Genomic DNA, 20,007 nt, shown 5'->3' with positions numbered 1-20,007 from the left:
AATGTGAAAACACCTACATGTTCCTGCAAATTTATCCCTCGGGGTCACTTTGCCACCCAAGGAGATTCCCATGGGTTTATATCCCTTCCTCTGGCCCCTTAGGCACTCGGCCAGCTCTTGTTTTCTTCTAGGCTATCATCAACCATTACGGGTCCTTCTTTTCCCCACAAAAGACTGATAACATAAAGCAATCTCTTTAGCTCAGAAGGCCACCTGTCTCAGAACTGCATTCTAAGTGCACTACATCATTATTTTCTAGATTCCCCCCGCCCCCAACAACTCTCCTCTGGCCCAACTCTCATTGTTCAATGTACATGCCCAGAATTGTCCAATGCATTGTCTTCACCCTAACTATGACCTCAACCTGCAATGCTTTCCCCCACCCAGTATGCCAGCAAACTTCCTAACATCCTCCCAGAGGCCACCCAAATACCATCTCTTCCAGAATGTGTTCTTCCAAAATCCCACTAGTCAAATTTACCTTCCGTCCTCTGTTCTCTAGTTCAGAGGTTTTCAAAGATGATGTGCAAGATGATTTAGGGAGTATAGTAAGAAAATGTTATAATTCATATGTAAATTGCATTTACATATAAATTTAATGCAAATGTTATATGTGTTTTATAATATAATGTTAGCACAATAATACAAGTATATAACATAAATACATAAATAAGCAAATATTCCTCTAGTGGAAGTTGCACAAGAGTATTTTACTAAGAGAGGTATACAATCAAAAAAAGTTTAGAGACTATGACTCTAGCTTAATATTTTTCACTATGGGCTTCTTATTTAAGGTAATTTTGGCTCTCTCTAACCTCGAGAGGTATACAATCAAAAAAAGTTTAGAGACTATGACTCTAGCTTAATATTTTTCACTATGGGCTTCTTATTTAAGGTAATTTTGGCTCTCTCTGTCTCTCCTGGTTTATGAGTTCCCACGTAATAGAAAGAACATGGCTTTGGAGTCAGACAGAAATAGGTTCAAAGTTGGGTCTGTTGGTTACTAGCCATGTGACTATCCCTCTGAATTTTCTTCAGGATTACAGGGGGAAATGCATATATATAAAATATGTCTATGTAAATGACAGATACATACAGCAGGTACTTGAATAACATCATCTTGTTACAGCACTGATGAGAAAAAATATCAATTCCTGGCCAGGGCCACTGTCACATGCAGTTTGCACAATCTCCCTATGTCTGCGAGGGGTGCTCTGCTTTCTTCCCACACCCCAAAGATGCACACATTCAGTGAACTGGTGTGTCTCCATGAGTGCTACGTGAGTGCAACTGTGTGTATGCGTGCACCCTGCAATGTGACTGCGTCCTGTCCAGGGCTGGTTCCCACCTTGTGCCCTGAGCTGCTGGGATGGGCTCATGCCACCCAGGACCCTGAACTGAATAAACGAGTAAATCATTATCTTACTAGTTTTTATTAATTTTTCTTAAACATCTAGATAGCTCCCGTTTACTTTAATGTTTAATATGATAAGCATTTTGGCCTTTAGTTAGAAGGTTAGTGATTTTCCTGTTGCCAGAAATATGCTGTAGGAATTTAACTCTTTTTATCAATTGGCTGATGGTAAAATTGGTCAGTTGTACACTGTTTTGCTTAAAGTCACAGTTTCTAAAGACCTATCAGTGATGACATTCAGTGAGGACTTACTGTGTAAAAAAACTTACTCATGGCCTAGAGTGAGGGTCCGTTCTCTTTTATGTCATTCTTCAACTCACTTTGCAAAGCTCCTTACATGCTTTATTGAATTGAATTCTCAATAATAACCTACCAGTGTGTCTAGAGGAAGCAGCTGAGGCTGGCTGCGTAACAACTAAGAAGTGGTAGAATCAGATTCAAACCTAGGTGTGACTGGCACTGAAGCCCTAGCTTTTTCCACCACATAAAGTGTCTCCGGGTCACAGAGGGGCCAGTCGCCTGCATAGCTGGGGTGGAGACACACAAATGGCAAGCCATAGCAGAACTGAGATGTGTTTAAGAGACGGATGGAGAAAATGTTACAGTGGCAAGGAGGAAATAGACATTAGTTCTGCTCCCATGAAATCAGGAAGGGTTTCACAGAGATGGTAACACCGTAGTTGTCTCTTGGCTTATATGAATCTGCCACAGAGACCTGGAAGGCACTCTCAGTAGCAAGGCTGTGGGCAGTAACATGGAGACACAGAAACCCTTTGACTTACTGCAAGGAGTATGGGTGATGGGACCAAAGGTAGGAAAGTTGGGGAAACACAGCTGTGACAGGAGATAATGGCAAAAAGGTGGGGTAGGGTCGCATTCCAGAAGCAATAGAGTTGGCAGAAGTTTTTAAGCAAGGCAGAGACAGATCAGATCTGTGCCACAGAACACTAACTCCAGTGCTAGCATAGAGCAGGAATTCTGGAGACTAAAACCACTTGAGGAATCTTTTTTTTTATTTTAATAGTGTGGTTTGTCCCATTGTTGTGAATGTTAATTTGAATTTAGTTATGGTGGGTTGCCAGGTTTCTCCACAGTACTTATTGTTTGTCCTTTGTAAATAATAAATACCTGGTGGTAGAGGATGATGTAAAATCACGTTCCTCAACAAACCTTCATCACTAGTTATAGCATCCATTGGTTTTCTAAATCCATCATTCCAGCTGTATTTAATACTTGGCTTTCTATACAAGGAAGAGCTTTAACTTCTTCCCATTGAGTTAGGATGCAAGGATTTTTATTTTATTCTACAGATTATAATTCATGCTCAAATTATCCCAGATGTGGCCAATGGAAGTCCCTTCAAGCTGGCTCTCATGTCATTTTAATATCTCCCCTTATTCTTTAAGCACTGCTATATTTTCTAGCACAAGAAGATATTCCAGATGTATCTTGTGTTTCACTGCCCCAGGCCTAGAATCAGCTATTTCTCCAAGGAGTTCTGGTCTTTTTTGTGGAGAACAGTCTTTAGAAACTGAATTCTGGGTGCTAGTCATGTTTCTGGTGCTGATGTGTCACTGCTTTCTTAGTTCTCTCAACAGAAAGAGCAAGGAAATTGTGTGTGTGTGTATGTGTGTGTGTGTGTGTGTGTACTCATTTATATATACCTATATCTATATTTCTATGATAATTTTTAAATGCAGATTTTGGGGCTTCACACCTATACCTACTGAATCAGAATCCTTAGGCGTGGGCTCATAAATCTGAATTTTTTGTTTAAGTTTCACCAGGTTCTTGAGCAGAGGATGGGCTAGGGGAGTAACCATCAAAGCCAGGAGACTAGTCAGTACTCTACTGTAACCATCCACATAAAACCAGGGATGTGGACCAGGGCAGAAGCAGTAAGACAGAGAGGCCAAGATCAACTGCACTTGGGGCTCCCTGGACAATGAAAATGAAGAGGGAAGGAGTATCCAGGCACTCAATGGTTCCTGCCTGGATCGCTGTGATCATGTGGCCTGCACTGTCATTTATGGAGTAAGCACTGAAACATGTTTGTTTAATTTAAGTATCTTCTCATTTTTCTCCCATAGATTATTAAAAAATCCAAGTTGCTGACATTCTGGGAAGAAAATAATTATACATTTATAGAATTTATATATAGAATTTATATCTCTTCTATTACATTTTTATCATATGGACTAGAAACTGAATTTCACTCAAGGCAAGAAGGATGACCTGCAAAGTCATTATCAGTAGGCCAGCCCCTCACATACATAAACAGGGCCAGTCAAAGTGAATGTGATCATATCCACTCCGCAGAAAAATAGGCCTGCAAGTCTTTTCACCAAGAAGCAACATCTGTAACAATATCTCTTATTGTCCCAAGAAAAAAAAAGAGCTAGAGTCTGCTAGGGATAGAAGTCATAAAGCTGAAAGGACTGCCTACTACCACTGCAGCATAAAACTCACTGGAGCATGAGGAAAATATATAAAGCAGATGTAAGAAGAAAAGTAAACCTAAAAGGAAATGACCCTTAGACATTCTTATTGCTATAACAGAAAGCTTAAAACCCAGATAAAAGTACAGTCCAGAGAAAAATCAGCATTCCCAGTGTTTATGTAGTAAAAGCAATTCATCAATGACCTCTTATTGCTAAACCCACTGTGCCCCTTTCCAGACTCACCTTCTTCTACTCTGCTGAGTCTGCTGAGCATCTTTTTGACACCTCTCTGTTCTTGGATTCCAGGGCATTCTAATTCCCTGGTCTGCCTCCTATCCCTGTGACCATTCCCATCTTTCATAGACACCCCTTTATCTGCTGGTTTCTAAAAAGTTGATCTTTCTCAAAGTCCTGACCCTGGGATCTTCTCTTTCCTCCCTACCCTCTCTGGGTATCTCACTCACTCCTACACACACACTGAAACTCTCACAGCTCTCTCCTGAGCAAAGGCCCTTATAAATGTATAACCACCTCTCGGATGTCTCACAGACACCTCAATCTAAACATGTTCAAAGTTGAACTCATCTCCCCTGACCCTGAACCTGCTCCTCATTCTGTTTCAGTGAATGGTCATCACCATCCAACCAGCTGACTAAGTCAGAAACTTGACCGCTACCTTACACCTACCTGCCTTCTTTCTACCCCATTCCCAATGCCCTCCCCCATATCCAATCCATCACCAGGAACCTAGAGTCTCCAGAATGTACTCATAGTTCTCCTTGCATGCTACCACAATTACTTCACACCTGGATTCCTTCGAGTGCTTGCAGACTTGTTTCCTCCAATCCATTATCCACACTGCAGCCAGAGTGACAGGTATAGAGCCTAAATCTAATGATGCCCCTTCTTCCAGAAAGCCTTCGCGAACCACCACCCACCTCCCATGAATGGGCTAGGAGTATGTCCTGAGGCTCTCACACACTTTGGGTAACTAACCATATCCAGCTGTGCATGTGTGGACTCCTGCCCTCGTGACTGCAAGTTCCTTGAGAGATGTGTGCTTTGTGCTGCTGGGTCCCCAGTGCCTCACATGGAGTATGGCACACAGGAGGCACTCAAGAAATCTTTGTTGTAAGTCATTTTCCTTAAGGGGTTCTTAACCTGGGGGTCCATGTACCCTTTTATAGATTTCAGGAGGTTGATGAACTTAGATTAAAAATTATACCTTTATTTTCACTAACTTGTAACAGACTAGGATATCCTATCATTCAGAAGGTAATCAACAAACCATAGAAGTATCAGCAGTACCTGTGACTCTGTGACTGGTAAAAACACAGAATTTTCATATCACATTACATTTATTGCAGATATCTCAAACATCAGGCATATTCATCGCTACTTTTAAATCATAGTAATTATAAGAACTGCTAAACCTTTTAATTGTATGTGTTAATAAAGAAGCACATATACTGTATACCCACATATTAAAACTATTTTTATAACTATATTTCAAAAGAATTACTTTCCTATAGAATATATGTATATATTTTACTTTATACATGAGAAAACACTACTCTGTGATGGTGGAAGTATAAACTGATACAATCACTTTGGTCTCAAACTCCTGGTCTCATGTGGTCTGCCCACCTCGGCCTCCCAAAGTGCTGGGATTACAGGAGTGAGCCACTGCATCTGGCCAGATACAACCACTTTGGAAAACCGTTTGACAGTATCTAGCAAGGCACCCTGTGCACCCTGTGACCTGACAATACCACTCCTAGGTGGAACTGCATGTATGTTCACTTGTGCTAGAATGCTTGTACCAGTAACCAAAGGAAACTGCAAACCATCCAAATGCCCATAAACAGTAGAACAGACAAACCCCAGTATTTCCACACAACAAAAAATAGAGAACTGAGAATAAGCATGTAGAAACACAAATGAATCTCATCAACATAATCTTGATTGAAAGGAGCCAGGCACAAAACAATGCAAACTGTACCATTCCTTTTAAAAGTACCTTAAGCAAAACTAATCTATGCTCTTAAAAGTCAGGATGGAGGTCGCCTTTGCAGTGGGGATTGTCACTGGAAAAGGGCATGAGGTGCTGTCTGTGGTGCGGGTGGTATTGATTTCCCGATGTGAGCAAGGTTACAGGTGTGTTGGGTTTGTGAGAATTGAGCCAGGTGTGCACTATGATATACGTACTTTTCTGTATCTGTATTACACTGCAATAAAAGTGTAAAACAGAAAAAACAAGCCTATTATTCTGAGATAGGGTCTATAGGATTCATAGTCTGTCAAAGCGAGTACAAAAAAGAAGTCCTATTCTAAAGCAGAAATTCTAAGGGGATCATCCAAAAACAAATAAAAGTCATGCACAAGTCTTTCATTTATTCGGTCAACAAACACTTCTTAAGCACCTTCTACATGCCAGGCTCCATTATAAGAACTGTAGGCAGAGCAGTGAATGAAACAGCCCTGCCCAAATACAGCTTATATCTTAAAGAGACAAGATGGATCAAAAGAATTACTGAGGAAAAAAATAAAACAAGGATGGGCAATAAGGAATGTGTTAGAGAAGAGTCTGAATTTTAAACAGGGTAATCAGTTCAGGAAACACTGATCAGGCACCTAAAGGAAGTGAATAATGTCATGTGAACATCTGAGGGGACAAGGATCCAGGCATAAAGAGTGCAAAGAGTGCAAAGGCCCTTCAGCAGAAGAGCACCTGGGTATTCGAGCAGCAGCTAGAAGGCCAGTGTGGCTGGAGCGGATCAAGGAATGTAGAGAAAACAGATTGGATCACAGAGATAAAAGGGGCCAAATCCCCAAATAGAGACTTAGAAGCCATAACAAGGACTCTGGCTTTTACTCTGAGGGTTCAAGGCAGAGAACTTACGTGACCTGACTTACATGGATGGTGCAAAAGTAACTGCAGTCTTTGCCACTGAAAGTCATGGCAAAGACTGCAGTTACTTGTTGTAACCAGATTACTCTGGCTGCTGTGTTGAGAATAGAACGGAAAGGCAAGGACAGAAGCAGGGAAGAGGCAGTGGGTAAGAAGTCTCAGGGAAAGAGCATGGCATGAAGAAAAAGGAGAGAACAGATGCCTGCACTTCAACCTGGGTAACAGAGCGAGACTCCATTTTTAAAAACAAAACATACGCATTATTATTATTGTTGTTGCTGCTGCTGTCATCGTTACTGAACCATTTGAGAGTAATCTGATTCTTCACTCCTAAATATTTCTTCATGATTCTTCACTCCTAAATATTTCAGCACATATCTTCTAAGATAAGTGCATTCTCTTATATAACTGCATTGCTACAATCAAATTCAGAATATTTTACAGTGACACAAAGCTTTTACCTCATATATAGTCCCATATTCAAATTTCACCGATTGTCCCAATACTGTTGTATATAGCAACCCCTCTCCATCCAATCCAAGGTCACACATTGCATTTAGTTCTATGATTCTAGTCTTCTTTAACCTGGACAGTTCCTTAATCTGTTTTTTGTCTTTTACAAGAATAACATTCGTTGCCAAGTCCAGACCAGCTGAATTGTAGAATGTCCCTCAATTTGCATTGGTCTGTTTCCTCATGATTAGATTGAGGCCATGCATTTTTGGCAAGAGAATCTGATCAGTGACATTGACCGGTCCCTGTATGTATCAGGTAGGCCTAGGGAGAGGAGGCAAAGGGCAGGGGAGGTAAGATAAAACCAGGGGATCACTATGATGAGGAAAGAAAAGGATGGGCACTGAGTAGCAGGTGATCAGCTGACCCAGTGCCGTGAAGAGGTTAAGCACGACATGGCTCCACCTAGCAATGGAGGTCACTGAAGCCGCTCCAGAGAACTCCAGGGGCCAGCGGAAGCAGAAACCAGTTCACTATGTTAAAAAGTAAATGAGAGATAAAAAAAAGAGAGAAAGTAATGCAGACAACTAAGAACCTCAGGACTTTAACTTAGAAGAGATTTTGGAAGGCTCTTAGGGATTTACAACTGAGGAAACCGAGGCCCAGAAAAGGTAAGTGCCATGCCCAGAGTCACATGTCTGGTTAGAGACAGAGCCCATGTGGTGTTCAACCCCATGGGACCCCAATCCCCATGCACAATGCCATGCTCCCTCTTCTGAGAAGTGTGGCATTGAAGGAAAAGAAGAGAAAGGAATCAGAAGAAAAGGTTAATAAAAACAAAGTAGAAATACTCCTGCAATGATCTTCCTGAAATGTAAATTGGCCTTGTCTTGCCTTGTTTAAATGAACTCACTGGTACCCATAACTTGTGGAATGCGCGGTAAATCTCTTAGCCATCTAGCTCCAGCCCACTTAATCCAGCTTCATCTCCCACCATACCCACCTCACTCTCATCTCTTATTCTGGTAACATTGAGCTACTTATTCTTGCTTCAGGGGACCCTGCTATTTTAAGCCCCTGAGCCTCTGCACAAGCTGTTCCTGCCCTGTCGTTCCCTCCTTCCCCATTCTTTTTCCACCTCCCTGCCAAACCACTCTTCAGCCTTCAAAAGTCACTTTCTCCAGGGGTCTTCCCTCGAACCCCTACTTCTGTATCTTCGGGTGAAACTCTTTTGGGCCAGGAAAGACAAATTTAGTTAGAGCTGGCAGGTGCTACCTTACAATCTCTGCAGACATCTGGACTTCACTTCCCTCTTACAAACATTCCAACGTATTTTCAAAAGTTGCTTAAAAGACAATATTTCTTACAGTGAAAGGGATGCAAATCATGATTTTTCTCATAATACAGTCAAAATATCTGAAGCACAAACATTCAAAAGGAATGCCTCATTCACTGTAAGAGCCATGGCCATATTCCAGTAGGAAACATTATGTCCTCAATGGCTGTATTTTCCATCCAGACCAGTAGAAAAGTAGAAGGAAGAAGTCAAATCACATTTGGTGTCTAAGAACACAGCAATAATCACTCATTATTGCCATTCAAATATTCTTTCAAAACAAAAAGAAGATTCTGAATCCTGCCTCTCAATGCCAGCTGAGAATAATATTTTTGGGTTTTATCTTCACAAAGTATGTATAAAATGAGTTCTATAGAAATCTCACCCCTATTGCTCCTTCCAAATAATTCAAAATATAAAGAATAAGTAAAAATATCCAAAGCACTTACTATGCCTATGACAAGGTGCTAGGCACAGGGACATACACATGAAATTCAAAGTAGATGGAAACATGGGTAAGTCAACAAATGCAACATGATGCAATGACTCCAGAAGGGAGGAATGTGCATGGTAGCCCAGATGCATAGAGAAAGGAGGACAAGGCAGTCTTGAGCTATTAGATAAGCCTTCAGGGAGAGGTGACACTTGCATTGACATTGAAGGAAGTGAAGGACTGTACAAGTAGAGAAAGGAGGGATTATTTCAGGCAACCAAAATGATACATGCAGGGATGAGGAAACACAAAATAGGATGCCAGAACTGGCATCCTTCAGGGAACTGCAAGGTGTGTGATGTGGCTGGAGGATGTTAAGACAGGGAGAGACATCAGGCTGGAGAGAAGCCAGGGAGAAGATCATAATAGACCATGGAGAACGTCCTGTGGGAGTTTGACTCTCATCATGCAGGCAATAAGGAACCTTAAGCAGGTTTTAAATCTAGCCTTAGGAAAATTCATTTTCAAAATGTGTTAGATAGCTACACTCACTAAATCATCCAAGGGTTCACTTGTGAAACCTTTTCACTCATTGCCATGGCTGATGTTCAGCAGGTATGCACCAGTATCTCCACCAGTTAAAATATGGAACTATTTCTTTACCAGTTGGTAATTAACCTCTGTCCCTCATCCCCACCTCCACTACCTTGGCTGCTGTGCCAGCCCCAGGAAGCCTCCTGTGAGTACCATCAAGCCACCTCCCCAGTGCCTGCCAATATCAGCCTCATTTCCATCTGCACTCCTCTAACCCACCACACCTGACACCAGACCAGCAGGGGATAAAAAAACCCTTAATAGTAGCACTGGCACCCCAGTGGACAAACACTTAATGCCCCACTGGCCTTCCAAGACTGTGGCCACCAGCCATTGCGTAGCACTGTCCAGAGACACTTCGGCATGGTCTCTTATGAGAAATGAAAACTCCATAATACATATCACCAATATTTTTTTTTTTTTGAGATGGAGAGTCACTCAGCCACCCAGGCTGGAGTGCAGTGGTGCAATCTCAGCTCACTGCAACCACTGTTTCCTGGGTTCAAGTGATTCTCCCATCTCAGCCTCCTGAGTAACTGGGATTACAGGCACTCGCCATCATGCCCAGCTAAGTTTTGTATTTTAGAAGAGACGCGGTTTCACCCTGTCGACCAGGCTGGCCTTGAACTCTTGACCTCAGGTGATCCGCCCACCTTGGCCTCCCAAAGTGCTAGGGTTACAGGCATGAGCCACTGCACCCGGCCATATCACCAATATTTTTAATGTAAGCCCTTTTAGTATCCCTTTACTTACCTTTTCTTGTCCTCAACTCAGTATTTCTCATCACTGTCCTTTTCTGTGCATCAAGAAATCATTTGCTTCCTCTTCTAACCCACCTTCTGTAGTAAAGTTGCCATTTATTCTCTCCCAGTCTAGTCCCCCCTTATTAGGGGTGGGGGATCTTCTCTAAAGGGGCAGCCCTTTGAAACACTGTCCCACCCTCCAGGCTATAGCTGTTTGGACCCGGTGGACATCCTGACCCATGACAGGGCAATTAGATTCTCTTTCCTGGGAATTTGGAATTAAGACTCAAAAGATTGATTCAGTTGATTTTGTAGGACCAAGACTGATTGTACTCAGGGGACTGAGGTGGATTTTTGGGAGGGCGGCCATGTGCAAAATGAATCCTTGAGTTAAGCAGCCAGAGAAAATCAAAGCATGTATTGTCCAGAGAGAAGCAGAGATGTGAATCCCTGGGTTGCATAGGGACACTTGCAAGAGAAATAAGTAGAGAAAGAATAGCTGCCTGATAGTGTGCAGTGACTGATAGTGTGCACTCCCTGTAATTGAATTTCAAAAGGTTTTCTTTCCACCTTGTAATCTCCTCAACTGTACTTCTTTGAAAAAGTTTCTTGCAACTGATGATCCTTACTTAGAAGACATCTTGTCATTTGTGAGTCTTGTTTTATTCCTATCCATAAAATCAACTCATAACATAGAAAAATGTTTTTCTGGCATTATTAAACAGCAGTTAAACTAAAAATGAAGGTTCATGCCTTAAAATAATTCCCCGTAGCCTTAGAAAAATTCTCTAACCAGCCTATTAAGGAATTACCAGTCCAGAGAGAGCTCCTTTCACCTCCAGGAGGTAAGCTGGCCTGCTGCTCCCCTCCTCTGTGTTGATGGGAAAGGGAGTAGCAGGCAGCAAACCAGTGGACAATCCCAGAATCCTTCAAATTCCAGTTGAGGCCATCCAGATGCCTACCTCCCTTAAGGGGAAGAAAGGAATGAACTGATAGAGGGGTAGAGATCAAAGGGCACCCTCTGTTACAACTCCCCCTGCTTTCCATACCACTCAGCTCCTCAGCTGGCTCAACAGACCTGTGTCCAGCAGCAAGGCTGATGCTTATAAAATCATTTTTAAGAAGCAAAAACCTTTGGGAGTAAACAAATCCAATGGATAGACTGTTGTTGGTCCCTAAACCAGCAGTTACTAAATACTGCACTCACTCTGCAAGTTATAGTTTACTTCATAAATACATAAAAATCTACATGTCATTCATTAGCTCTAACAGCATCTTTACAAATACAGAATAGCAACCAAAGCCTATGGTTTCTATTTCTTCTAGGTTAATCTCTTTAATGGTTATTTCCATTTCTGGGCCCCCAAACATTCAGCATCTTCTACATGGGAGAAGTTAGTCCCCTGCTGGCTGAATTCAAAGGCTGTGGGCATCCAAGATAATTTCATGGAGAAAAAGCAGTCTTTTCAACAAACGATGTTGGAACAACTAAATATCCACATGCAAGAGAATAAAGTTGGACCCCTACCTCACACCATATATAAAAAATTAACTCAAAATAGATAATCTACCTAAATGTAAGAGCTAAAACTATAAAACTCTTAGAAGAAAACATAGGAGTAAATCTTGATGACATTGGATTAGGTGATGGTTGCCTAGATATGACATCAAAAACATAAAAAAAGAAAAAATTAATAAATTGGACATCATCAAAATGAAAAACTTTTGTACTTCCAAGGGTACCACCAAGACAGTGAATAGGACAACTCACTGAATGGGAAAAAATCTGCAAATAATATATAAGGGACTTATACCCAAAATATGTAAAAACAAAAAAAAAAACTCTTATAACTCAACAATAAAAAGACAAACTGATTAAAAATGGGTAATGGATTTGAATAGACATTTCTCCAAAGAAGATATACAAATGGCTAATAAGTTTATGAAAAGATGATCAATATCATTAGTCATGAAGGAGATTAAAACCACAATGAGATATCATTTCACACCCAGCAGCATGGCTATAGTAAAAAAAGACAAACAGTAATAAATCTTGACAATGATGTGAAGGAATTGGACCTCTCATACATTGCTGGTGGGACGGTAAAATGGTGTGGCTGTTGTGGAAAACAATTCCACAGTGCTTCAAAAAGGTGTTCAGATCCACACCTTGAGGACAGGAGAAGCTGCAGGACAGTGTTGCCTAATTAGGGTTGCTGCCATGGGAACAGCTTTTCACCTATCACAGTGTAATCCGCATGTCTGATTGATGCGGTTGGTGGGACTGATATAATTCTTTATTCAGCGCAATGTTTTCAAGCAGTGACCATTATGTGGTAAAAGAAAACACAGCCATGTTTCTTTTCTCTTTTTCTTTCTTTTTTTTTTTTTTTTGACAGGGTCTCACCCTGTCTCCCAGGCTGGAGTGCAATGGTGTGATCACAGCACATTGCAGTCTTGACCTTCCAGGCTCAAGTGATCCCCCTGCCTCACCCTCCCAAGTAGCTGAGATCATAGGCACATGACATCATGCCTGGCTAATTTTTAAATGTTTTGTAGTGATGTGGTCTCCCGATGTTGCCCAGGCTGGTCCTCAACTCCCAGGCTCAGATGATCCTCCCACCTCAGCCTCCCAAAGTGCTGGGATGACAGGAGTGAGCCCGGTCTCATATTTCTGAATTAAAAATTAGATTCATGATGTGAAAAGAACAAGTATATCCACAACAATAACTGAATGGAATATTTGTGACTGTCCTTGGAAATCTAGGACATATGTTACCAAAACCCATGAGGCATTAATGACCTGGATGAGAATTACAATGACCTTGGTCTTTCTCTGGCTATCTATACCAGAATTTTAGGCACATTAAGTTTCTTCCCACTCTGACACTTTTGCACATAACCTCTTCTCTGCCACTACCATTTTCACCTGTCTTCCCCTTCACACCCTTCAGGTCTCTGCTTAAATGCCATCTCCCTAGAGAGCTGCTCTGGAAATCTTGCCTAAGGTGGCTTCCATACCCCCATTAAACCCAGTTCCTCTGTGATTATTTTTCTTCTTAGCACTTATCACAATCTATAGTCACCTTATTTTCTTGCCCATTCACTGTTGGCTATCCCCATCAGAAAGTAAGCTTCAAGGCGGCAGAAACTTTGTCATGTTCACTGCTACACCCCCTGCATCTGGCACATTATAGATGTAAAATGAGTTTTTGATGAATTAGCAAATACGAAAGAATAAATTACACCCAACTTAGAGAAAAAATAAATCTTAATAAAAATCACCAAGTAGACTAAAATTAATAAAAAGAGCAATAATGCAATCATTTATTAAGATTATAAGCTTCCATCAAAAGCTTTCACTTCACACTCTTTCCAATACACAGAGTAAGTGGGATCCAAAGAGCAGAAGGATGGTCCCATTGAGTAACTATGATTAAACCTCTTTCCCTCTCAGAGCCATACCTGTAAAATGAGAAGACCTATTTCTCAGTGTTGGGGGTGGGAGAATTCAATAGGATGACATATATATGAAGTGTCTGGTACAGAGCAAGCACTCAACTTAATGTGGATTTGATTCTTTGTGGTTACTTCCATGTTTCTCTTATTCAAACTGGTCAAGGGACTAAAGAATATAAAGTCACATCTCTAGGCCTTCATGTGAACCTGCTTACCTGACACTCCAGATCCAACCATGGCTATTAGACAAGTCTCTTCAAATCCAACAAGTTCAATTGTATTTGCAGTGCTAGATTATTTGAGCCATGTCACAATTTTGACTAAAATAATTTTTTTAAATTAAAATCTCCAATGGATCGTTGTTTCAGGTCATTGTTCCAAAGCTGTGAATATTTCTCTTTTTCAAATCTTTTCTTTTCTTTTTTTTTTTTTTTCCTTGAGCCGGGGCCTCACTCCTGTCGCCCAGGCTGGAGTGCAATGGCGCAAGCCCAGCTTACTGCAACCTCCACCTCCTGAGCCAAAGAGATTCTCCTGCCCTAGGTCCCTGAATAGCATGGACCACAGGCCCTGCTAACATGCCCAGCCAGCCCTTGTATTTTCTGTAGAGATGGGGTTTTCCATGCCAACCAGGCTGGTCCTGAACCCCCAAGCTCAAGTGATCTGCCCACCTCGGCCTCCCAAATTGCTGGGATTAGCCCGGCCAAGCTGGGGATGTTTCTAAAGTAAACTTAAACATGGTTCCATTTCCAGGCAGAATTCTAATGATCTACTTCAAATATTCTTGAATAAATCAAACAGTTTATAGACCAACAGAGGATAAGCGGAGCTACAAAGAGCAACAACTTATTACTTTCTGGTTAGGAAGAAGTCACAGTTATAGGGACCACAATGACAGAAAAATAAGAGGCCACAGAGCAGTGAAGCCAAAGCTTGGAGCTTTGGAATCAGACCAATCTGGGTTCCAATTCCCATTTTACAGTCTGCCAGACAGTGACAACAGGCAATATCCTCAACCTCTCTGTGCCTCAGCTGCCTCCCCTGTAGACTGGGATTAGCAACAGTGCCTATCTCACTGGATTATGAGAGGGTGGATCAGAACAATCCATACACACATTCAGTTCTGAGTTTGGCACTTATGAGATGTTAGCTCTGGTTATAAGATTCATTCTCTGCCTCAAGGGTCTTATATATGCTTACAAATGGAAACAGAATGAAAGGATAGCCCTAAATGATACATATTAAGTGAGCAGCGTCAGTCACAAAACACACAAAGTTTTGCAAGTGCAAGGCGCCCTTCATCAGAGGATGGTACGAGGTCTCGTGGGAGAGGTAAGACTGCAGAAGATGGGGCCTTGCAGGATGCAGACGCAAACAGGACCCTGGTGCTGCGCACTTACCATTGGCCAAACATTTTTGTATGTAATCCCCACAACAAACTACAAAGGAGATACCTTTAAAACTCCATTTGATAAGTGAAAAATTGTTTCACTGATGAGATAGTTAAGACTCAAAGAGGTTTAGTAAAGTCGCCAGCTGGTGGCAGACCTAGGTTGAAACTCAAGTATGACTGACAGCAAAGCTCAAGCTCCCACCGCTATGCCATTGGAGGGGTGGGGTTGGACAGACAGAGAAGGGCCAGCAGGGAAGATGAATCATTCCAGTGTGAGGCAGGGAAGAACAGAGTCATCATATGGCAAGTGGGAAGCAAACAATTTATGATTTTTTAAAAAAGGAAAATAAGGATAGGATGGTAGGTTAGGAGAGAGAACAGAAAGCTTAGGAATCTGGACTTCTGCCTGTGAGCAACGATGAATCATTGTTTTGTTTTGGGGTGTGTGTGTGTTTAGTGAAATACTACTTCCACCACAACTAAGAATATTTATTGAGCACCAACTAAGGGCCAGGTCCTACACTAAACCCTTTGCATACATTTTTTTCTAATAGTTACAACTCTGCAGTTTAGGTATTGTTACTCCCATTTCACAAATAAACAAGGCCCTAAGAAGTGAAGCCGCTCACTCAGATACCTCCAATAAATGGCAGAGTGGGATTTATACCCAAATGTGCATGATAACGAAGTCAGTGCCCTTTCCCCTAAAGCAGCATTGTAGATAAACCTCCTTTGCAATTGGGAGCCAGAAAATGAGGGAGAAGAACCTAGAGACAGGGATCTAGTCAGAAGCAATACATATAGGGGTCCAGAGTGAGGAGATAAATGTCTCAACTAGAATCACTGTGAAAATGGAAGGGAAGTAACAGAGGATGAATGAGTTCATGGGCTTTTCTTTCATTTACTCCCATTCTGTGTCATGTTCTACTACCTAAAGTAGAAACCAAGTTAGTAATTATCCCAGTCTCTATTACTGTCCTTGTTATCAAGCCCTGATTTGCATCTTGTTGTTAGCCCAATAGCAAATATTACTTTAAGTATTCACTTGTTCTATCACAGTGTTATCAGGTCTAAAATATGGCATCATCTTCTAATCTGTTACCTGAAATGAAAGGTAATCATTCAAGAGAATAAAACTAAGCCTCCACATTCAATAAATTATATTATGCCTCACATACCAACATCTTTAAAAATCTGACTTAAACATATAGCCTGTCAAAGCAGAAGGACACATATGCTGAGCCCTAATGAACTCTGCCAAAACCTACATTATTATTAGGGTTCATTATGATCACGGAGATCACATGGTTTTATAAAATGGAGTGTGTTATCAATACTTGTTGGGCTGCTTTCTAGTTAATATTCTAGGCAAAGTAACACAAAAAATAAAGCAGTAGAGATGTATGCACATGAATATATCTTTCAAACTAATGAAAAAGCTATGTACCAAGTGGACAATTACTTACGCTATCTCACTTGATCGAAACAAGTTAGAAATGAACAAGTTTTGATATTCATGTAATGATTCAATAAAAAACCAAAATATTTTTGCATTAGAACCTTAGCTATAGTTCTCTCCATTTAATAACAAACTTCAATATTTCAGGTGGAAGAACACATGGAAATGAGTCAAAATTCATAAGGACAAAAAATTGCGCATTGTGGTTTGTGCAGTGCCTTCACCAGAAAAAGATATTTACATACATAACACAAAGCAAAAGAACAGCACAAACATTCCAATTTTATAGCTCTTAATTCCATAATAATCGGTGGTTTGTGTTTTTTAATTCATTAAACTTAATTTTATTCTTATGTACAAATACATATATGGATGTTAAAGAACTCTACTCTGCTCACCTATACATACTCTGACCCAACCAAATATTGTGGAGAATTATGAATACAGTCCTTTCTCTGAAATCAGGCTTACTACTATGTCACTGAGGTAGTTTAATAAATAGATCAGACGCTAACTGTCTCTTTTGCTTTTCATCAGTTAAGGCTCCCTACAAACCCAGTTATACACATCACTTCATTCACCTTTTCTTCAAATCTGAATGTTTCCTTAACCACCCAAGCTAGATTTCATCACATCCCACTAGCCCGGCTGCTTGTCATAACAACGGTTTACTGCAACTCCACCCTTTTCCCACCTTCAGTTTCAACAGTGCATTTGGTTTTTTTCCTTGTATCAGAGAAAAAATTAGGATTAAGAGTTCAAATCCACAAAGTAGTTCAGCAAACTGTCACATTAGTATTATTTAACCACAGGGAATTTTCTGTTTAATTGCCACTCTCTCCCTTCCCCCAAAGGACTACATCTTATTTTGATGCTGTAATGGAAAGCACTGCATTAAGACAGAGAGAGCAAAAACATAATGGGTTTAAATTTTTTAACATCTAACCTTTTCATGAGTCATTGTTAATCATTTGCACCTGTAACTTTCATAATCAGCCTAGCAATTAGAGAAGCAAAATCTGCAGAACAAAACTATGTAAGGATGCCCCAATCACAACCACTACCATGTTAAGGAGGGAAGAAAAAAAGCTATTTTTGTCATATGTTACATGAAAAAAGTTTTACATGTTAGTTCCACCAAATCTTAAGAACATTAGAGCTCCCATCTTCAAAAAAAAGTCAAGAATTTTTAAAATCTGTATTTTGAATATTAAGTGTTTGCTTTCTGTAACAATTTTTCAACTTTAGGTCTCAGAAAAAAAGGCTCTGCAATATAAGCACATCATTGGGAAGGGAAAAAAAGCTAATCTTTGAAATCATTCTCTGCACTGAGAAATTAGAAGCATGGACATGACACCACTTCATTTATTTCATTGTGAAAGACAAACTTAAGAGCAAAAGTGGCAATATTCTGAGAATGTAATGGTAGTTGTTCTATATCAATGAAACACACAAGTTTGGAAGGTACAAATATGGTCTCTGTCAGTTGTAGTCCATCCTCAGCAAGTCATTTTCCCTGTGGGCTGAGGCTCCCATATGATGAAAATCTTTCTTAACTGCTGAAGGCTGAAAAGGATTCCCTGTGAACAGCATTTGGCCCATACTTTGTTTGGTCACATCAAAGCTGACAAGGGCTGGAGGAAAACGTGTCTGGTCCAAAGATGAAAGGATAGGGCCAAGAATCACAATGTAACCCCCTTCAATTTAATCGGGAAGGCCCCTAAAATGGCCATTCATCCAAATGAGCTCTCCTGTCAGTCAGTCTTGGGCCATCCGCTAGCAGATGTTGGTCATTGTGTGGGCTGGCTGGTAGGATTTTGTGATCCAGCAGCTGCCAGCCTTTAATAACCTCAACGATGTTGTGGAAGCATCCATTTAGTTATAAATATGCTTTGGGCATTAAAACACTGCCAAGTGAAATATTAGAGAACAAACTCCCCGCCCACTGCAGAAATTTCCCAGGTCCAAAGCATCTAAGATGAAGATTCCAAATTACCAGTAGTAAAATTTCTTTTGGATCTTTTTTAATCCTCTTGCTTAATGAGAAACCCACGGAGGAGCCTCCCAAAGAAGATGCCCACACTTCAGGCTATTGGTCCTACCGTGCACCTGGTTAGGGAAGGAAGAAGTGTTTGATAGTTACCCAGGCTCCTTCCACTTGTAGCAGGAAAGAACAGCAAGAACGCATCAGGAACACTCAACTCCCTAGAGATTCAAAAGCCAGGATTCCGGAGGGATACAGCGAAAAGACACCTCTCCTTCCTCACCTGCACCCCCGACTCTGTTTCTGCCCTGGCCCTAGAATCAGCAGCCCTTCAGTAATTCCATGCGGCTCCAGACAGAATCCTCTATTCCACGGGGCTCCTGGATCCGACCCCAGGAAAGCCCAGGTGGTCATCCTCTTCCCACCCTCCCAGCCTCCACACGCAACCTCTCCCCGCCGCCTGTGGCCACCCCCTTACCTGATAATGTCGTCGTTGTGTCCCAGGAAGAATTTTTGGCTGTGCTCGCGGGTGTTGTAAACCACCCCGACCCCAGCCACAAAGTAGACCACCTCCTTGCCGGCCGTGTAGTACAGGTTGTTGCGGCACTGGTGACCCCGGTACCCGTACACCCACTCCAGCCGGAGCTGGCAGCGGGGCGCCGTCCGATCCGCCATGATAAGCCGACCCCGCGCGCCCCCCGCCCCCCCGCGCGCCCCCCCCCGCGCGCCGGAGCAGTCCTCGCCGAGGCTGGGGCTGCGGCCGACCTGCAGGGGCTCAGCGCGCGGCTCTGGGCGCTGATTTCCGAGGCGACGCACAGGCACAGCCCAGCGGGCCGGCCGCCACCATCATCCGCTGCAGCCGCCGCAAACGAGCCGCCGCCGCCGGTGTGCGGCCGCCAGACCCCGCCGGGCGCCGGGCTTCCTCTCCCCGGGCAAGGCGGCTCTGGGGGCGCCGGCACCCGCGCGCGCGCCTCACTGCACCTGCAGGCTCCGGCCCCCAGGAGAGGCTCTCGGGGGGGCCACCCCGCCTTTTACATCAGGGATCTGCATATCCCAACAGCGATCACTCAGTTCGCTCACTGAAGTTTGCGGTGCGCCGGGGCTTCGCAGCAGGCGGCGGGATTTATTCTGCGATAGCCTTGATTTGACAGGCAACCCGGGTGAGTTCTGCCATCGCTGTCCTTGGATCCGAAACTGACAGTCTATATCCAGGATGCAAGAGCGAGGAAGAAAGAAACAGATTTTTCGCATAAGTCACCCAATCCAAGAAAATTATCCCCAAACTAAACCAAGTTTGGTATTTTTAAAAATTTTCCCCTACTCCCGCTTTCTCCCTCCAGTTCCATCTCCTTAATAATATGAAATATGCGTAAATGCTGCTGCCTGGCTG

The 20,007-nt window shown here is 42.1% G+C and overlaps 1 protein-coding gene across 1 annotated transcript in view; it reads right to left on the bottom strand.

Annotated features, from left to right (window-relative positions):
- Positions 1-19,292, bottom strand: part of EML6 (EMAP like 6) — a 254,718-nt gene extending 235,426 nt beyond the window's left edge. Inside the window, 1 exon segment of the mRNA XM_010378900.2 lies at positions 19,096-19,292. Within this exon segment, the coding sequence (XP_010377202.2) occupies positions 19,096-19,292 (197 nt within the window).
- Positions 19,293-20,007: the final 715 nt, after the last annotated feature.

The sequence above is a fragment of the Rhinopithecus roxellana genome, chromosome 17, assembly GCF_007565055.1.
Source record: "Rhinopithecus roxellana isolate Shanxi Qingling chromosome 17, ASM756505v1, whole genome shotgun sequence".
In the NCBI taxonomy this organism is placed as follows: domain Eukaryota; kingdom Metazoa; phylum Chordata; class Mammalia; order Primates; family Cercopithecidae; genus Rhinopithecus; species Rhinopithecus roxellana.
The sequence above is the reverse complement of the archived record's forward strand: the minus strand, read 5'-3'. Positions and strand labels throughout refer to the sequence as shown.